Source organism: Cyprinodon variegatus, unplaced genomic scaffold, assembly GCF_000732505.1.
Source record: "Cyprinodon variegatus isolate N-32 unplaced genomic scaffold, C_variegatus-1.0 Scaffold901, whole genome shotgun sequence".
NCBI classification, from domain to species: Eukaryota; Metazoa; Chordata; class Actinopteri; order Cyprinodontiformes; family Cyprinodontidae; genus Cyprinodon; species Cyprinodon variegatus.
The window spans coordinates 83119-89194 of record NW_015151354.1 but is presented as its reverse complement, the minus strand read 5'-3'; the positions used below and the strand labels follow the sequence as shown (position 1 = coordinate 89194).

Genomic DNA, 6076 nt, shown 5'->3' with positions numbered 1-6076 from the left:
TATTATATTATATTATATTATATTATATTATATTATATTAGTTTGGATTAGGTCTCATGGTTGATAGAAAAACATTAAAAACGTTGAAAAAAAGAAAGAAAGAATCCTTGAACAAGTAGAAAATGTTGAAGATTTACAGTAATGCAGAGAAAGGAGCGTGGAAAAGCAGCGACCTACCGCTCTGATCCCCGCAGGGCGAGGAGCGGTGCTCGGCGCCCTGCAGCCCGAAGGCCTGCGCGCACTTCGGGGACGGCTTGTTGAAGTACTGCGCGCTGTCCAGGCTCTCCATAACCTGATCCATATAATACTCGCTGGCCTTCATCGCCTGGCTTTTCAAGGCAAACTTATCCTCTATGTACTCCATCATAATTGCAAGAAAGTGTTTCCCTCTAATTGAATGTCAGCATCTATAAATATAAAAAAAATTGTGGGAGGGAAAAAAAGGCGAGCAGAGGAGTAGAGAGATGTCCTGTAGGTAATGCAATAACGCGCCAATGGAGTTTTAATTTGCTGCGCGGTGAAGCCTCATGGTCTAATAGCCCCAAAGAGGAGCTCTGAGACCCTTAAAGGTCCTGGAGCAGCCCTCCTCCTCCTGGATACACTGAAAAAAACAAGTGGTTAGACTTTCACTAATAAAAGTGGGAAAATAATTAGCTAACATCTTAGATGAGTGGAACTAAATTCATATTTCTGAGTAGAAATTATACCAATAAAAAAAAAAGTTTTATTAAAATAAGATTATAAGTTACTTATATGAACTTATAAGTAACATTATTTTACTTATCTGGTGTGTTTGAATCTATCAATCATTAGAATTTGTGATTAGCCATAAAAATGGTCAAATAGCAATTATCTGTTCAAATCTAATGTAGCTTGTAGCTTGTGTAGAAGTGACTGACCCGTGGGGAAAAGTGTAGCACTGGTGCTAATGCTGCTATTAGTTAAGGCTGAATATTATCTTAACATCTTTATTTAAAAAAAAGTTTTTACCCATCAAACAACAAATATATACAAATCAGTGGAGGAGGTTCACACTCTGCAGGAAAAAAAACTCGCTAACATGTTCTGCTTCTGCTAAGCTCGCTAAAGCAGGACACAAGTTTTAACTCTTATCAAACAGTGGTGTCAAAAGTACACACCTCTACACACCTTGACCTCTTTACTCGAGTAAAAGTCAAAAAGTATGTGCTCCAAAAACTACTTAAAGTATAAAAGTATAAAGTAATCTCTAAAAAAAAAAAAAACAGCCAGATGCCACTATATGAATTGAAAGCTCAAATCTTCCACTATTTAAAAAATACTTTGAGTTAGGGCCAAGAATGAGGGAGGTCATGTTGGTCTCCATCTCCCGATACGCTCTCGCGTATCGCTTTTTCTGAATCCCACATTGTAGCATGGCATAGACAATTCACGTTAGCAGTTTGAAGAACACCTGCTGGCTTCTGATGATTTCCTTTAGCTAACCAATGAGTGTTTGCGTTCTATGACTCATCCACCCACATCTAGTTTTCACTAGATGTAGATGGAGCCAATGATCTGCATTAGATGGAGCACATGACGGGAAATAAAGATTTATAAACATTAAACCAAAACCAAGAGGAACGAGTAACGTTTGTTTTAAAAATGTAAGGAATAGAAAGAAAATGTAATGAGTAGAAGTCAGAAGTAGGAAGAAAAATAAGTAATGGAGTAAAGTATAGATACCTAAATAGTGTAATGAAGTACAATGAAGTATATGTACTTTGTTATTTGAGACGTCTGCAAAACAAAGATAATTAAGATATAGAACTCATATAAACATATCAGCAGAGGTTCACTCTATATAACAAAAAATTTAATGTCAAGCGTGACTTAAGCATTAGCTCTGCTGCTAAGCTACCGAAAGCAGGCTTTAAGGTTAAATTCTGTATATATATATATATATATATATATATATATATATATATATATATATATATATATATAGCCTATCTTAAGGCCTATTAATAAACAAAAGTCCTGATATTTCAGCTCATATTTAAACATCTCAGCTTTTCTATTTCCTGCCTAAACAGAAGATTAGATCGACCAAAGTTGTAAATTATACTAATTAAGATAATAGAGAATATTTGTAATTCAGACAAAATAATAAGATAAACCATTTACATGCAGTTTTCAAGAACACAAAATCCTAATATGGACTCAAATCTAACTCCCTTCTCAAATGATTTTTTACAGTGCATGACTGCAGCTCCTCCTATGGAGCCTGAATCCAAAGCAAACAGCATTTTGATGTGACTGCAGACCCGCTCCGAGGAAGCAATCAAAATTGACTGTAATTTACAACATGTTTAGACAGACGAAATGAGGCAATAATTTATCCGAAGCTACAAGTTGCGGAAGAAAATGAGGCTGAAACGGAGAGAGTTGAGCAGCGCGCTGATCCCTGCTGCTGCTAATCCGTTAGACGCTGGAGGACCGGAACTCTGTGGCGGACAGGAAAATGCTTTATTATGAAGATGAATGGAGCATATGCCTGCATGTAAAGGCTGCTTTATTGCTGTCACACAGATTTATCGGATGTAATGTTTATGATTTATATTTTATGACATTTTTTTTACCTTTCAGTAAAAAAAAAAAAAAAAAAAGACAGGAGAGGGGTTGGATTTAAGGTAGCTAAATCCCTAAAAATGAAATTTTACAATATCAAGAAAAGCAGAAAATCGAATAAATAAACAGTTTTATTAATGAAAATAGGCATTGTATATTTTTTTTATATTTTCCCTGTTTTATATGATGATGGCGGTAAATTGGATTAAACGCTGCACCTTTGTTTCTATTTAATAATTACGCGGACCCCTAAAGGAATATATATTTATATATATATTTTTATTTTTTTTTTTTCTCACATTATACTTAAAGTGCTTTAAATTTGGTCTAATTTTACGTCTTTACTTGTGTTATTTTTTGCTCTGGCGTCAGGCCTTCTCTGCTGTCCTGACGGGTTTCTTCAGCCTGTTTTTAGTCAATTTACTTGCATTTATATAAGGGACTAATATTTTTTCCCTGCCTTTTTTTTTTTTTTTTTTTAGAAATTAGGGTGAAATTAATGGCTTCATATTTAAACTTATTTATTTAAACTTTTTGTTGGATTTTATCTATTATATTCTATCATGTTATATTATGTTTTTATTTTACACTTGATGTCTTTTATTATTTAATTATTTTTTTATGATATTTGTATAATATTCCTATAAGACTAAAAAAGTATGTTTGACTTAAATTGGATGAGAAATTATATTTTTTGTACAGTGGCGAAAACATGTTAAAAAAAAACTAGTGATAAATGACAATAGTAATAGATAATAAAGATTAATCAACAGATCAGATTCAATTTATATTAAACATGCTGTTTTGTAAAATTTAAAGATGTATATTCATCCATTATTCTGTTTTTTTTGGATTTCTTTATTTTAGATATATATCATTTTGAGTTGAATAAAAAAGCACAATAAATAAAAACAGTGTGTAAGTGAATACGATAAGCCTTATAAAAATCCCTATCTCAGTGAGCAAAGGACTGAACATCACATCAAATTCAGGTTTTTACCTGAAATCTAACAGTTCCATGAAAGAAGGATCAAATCAGAGACCAAACTTCCTGCATCTACTGAACCCTGCAGACCTCCTGCAGAAGCAGGCATATTGATTCCTGCAGCTTTAAAAAAAAAAAGAGCAGGGAAAGTTCATCTAAATTCTCTCCTTTATTGGAGGAATTAGGTTACCGTTGCCTAAAAGTCCATCTCGCACCACCAGTGAGGCACAGCAGGCGCAGCTTTGGTTCGCTCTGGGGTCAGTGGCAGTTACCTGGGGCTGCTTGGTGCCACAGCAGAAGATTTCAAAATAAATAGAGGTGCTCTTAAGTAGCAGGAGGGATCTGTCTTATTGGCCCTCTGAGGTGACCTTGCACACTGGCCCATGCTGAGGAGAAAATGTGAAAAGTTCAGTGTGGTTGGTTTATAGGTCCTGTGTCTGAAGATCCCAGCCATAACAACGGATCAGTCTGTGGTTGACCGTGGTGATCGCAGGTTTATCAGTTTGACTAATTCTTTAAGTACCGCAGCCAATATGTCATGTGAGTCACCAGGGATGTGCTCCAGCTCCTCTTAAGCCAAAATAAAAACAACGTGACACTGACCGAGTTCGTCATCATGCTCCAAATAATGACCTGAACTCATTATAAGAGCTGTCAGTTCGAATGTGACTGAACATAGTCCAGCTCAACCAAACCCGAGCCTGAGAAAAAGCACAAACCTTACATCACTGTGCCCAAATCCACCCGCAGGTCTGACTTAATCTTCTGAAATGTCTTCAAACGTTGGCTCCCCACAAAAACACAAAAAAGAACCAGAGTTTGTTTTGCCCAAAAGCCCAAACTGTGCAGAGTTTATAAATGTCGTTTGAGTCTGCAGAACATTTGGCTCCAACAGATGGATTTTTAGAAAGTGAAAGCAGCTCTTTGGTGCTTTGAAAGCTTGCCTTTATTTTTGTTTGTTTGTCTTTTGTTCTTCCAGGAACCGAGCATTTCAGAGCAGCGCCAGGTTTTATCTTTCGGTCCCCTTACTCTCATGTCATCTGGGTTAGTGCTAATGCACAGCATGGGTCACAGAAAAACGGGCTAAACAGAGAGCAAAGGAGCCAGCAAGAAGGATATGATGACATCCTGACAGTTTTTTTAAAGATTCATCCTAAAAGCATCACCAGTTAAGAAAATATTTTATTTTTTAAGAAAACCTGGTTTGCATCATTCACCATTTCGCATAATACAAGAAACTGATGCACTTTTCATTCATTCTGTCTAAATGTGCAAATTTCTATAGTCAGAGTGATAAAATGTTTAAAACAGAAATATACTGAATAATTTACCCGATGGAACAGAGAGGAGGCTGTAAAGGCAGCCTCCTGGAGTCCTTAGGGCTGCAACTTATGAATATTCTACTGATTTATTGATCTATCAATTATTTTTCAAACATCCATAAAAAATCAGACAGTTATAATTACTTGAACAATATTTTTTAAAGAACTTATGGTATAAAGTTAGTTTTACTATACCATGCTTCTTACTTTTATGTGAATAATATTTTTGTGAGATAGTCCAACTTGAGTAAAACTTCTTGCTATTCTGTCAGTGTGAGTAACTGAGCTATTTAGAGATCAGGTCAAAATACCATCTAATTCCTGATAAATCAGAGAATTAGACCTCTTAAAGAAATGTGAGTAAAATATCTGTCTTTGTCTTCAATCAGAAGCTTCTCCAGATCCGGTGCGAGACAGACTGCAACAGAAAAATCCTTTATTTCTACAGCTATCAACTTCTACGACAATTTGAGTTAACAGAACATTTAATTTCCCTTTGGGATTCATACAGTAGCTTTGAATGTGACCGAATCACAAAACTAAATATATGAAGTAACTTAAAGCTTCAGTGGCCTTTAACTAGGAGTCTGTAGTTTAGCTAGAAAAGAATGGACTTAGAGCGAGAAAATAATGAAATTGTAGGTAAACACATCCGCAGAGTTAAAGAATTAAGCATGGTGAAGGACGGTGTTGCTGTGGGCCTATTTCTCTTCTCAAAGGCCTTAGTCAACCTTGTCAGTGTGCTTAAAAACCATGAAAATTGAAATAGAATAAGATGGAGTGTACTAGTAAATCAAAGTGTATAATGACAAGATTTTGGTTATGACTCAAAATTATGGAAGAAATTGTTCAAATCACAGGAAAAAAAAGTGTTTCATTAAAATAACTAATTTAAAAGATGAGACGGCTCCTGCTCCAACCTAAGCCCTAAGAGGATTCACCAAGTAAATGAATGAACACAATCATGTAAATAATGAGATATTCTTTATTTAGCAAGGTTAAAAAAAGAAATTAACTCCTTTTTCAGGGGTGACCTGACCAAGAGGGCAGCTAGAAGGTTACAGAAAGTAGCATAATTACACATTTGAATTAGAGATCGATCTAGTTATCAGATCTCATTCAGTTTTGCACATTGAGAAAATAAAAAGGTTTGTCTATTCTTCTTACAAAACAGCTGGAG

The 6076-nt window shown here is 35.2% G+C and overlaps 1 protein-coding gene across 1 annotated transcript in view; it reads right to left on the bottom strand.

Moving 5' to 3' along the window:
• alx1 (ALX homeobox 1) overlaps positions 1-528 on the bottom strand; it is a 5856-nt gene extending 5328 nt beyond the window's left edge. The window contains exon 1 of the mRNA XM_015397976.1: positions 178-528. Within this exon, the coding sequence (XP_015253462.1) occupies positions 178-367 (190 nt within the window). The 5' untranslated portion in view covers positions 368-528. The remainder of the gene's footprint in view (positions 1-177) is intronic.
• Positions 529-6076: the final 5548 nt, after the last annotated feature.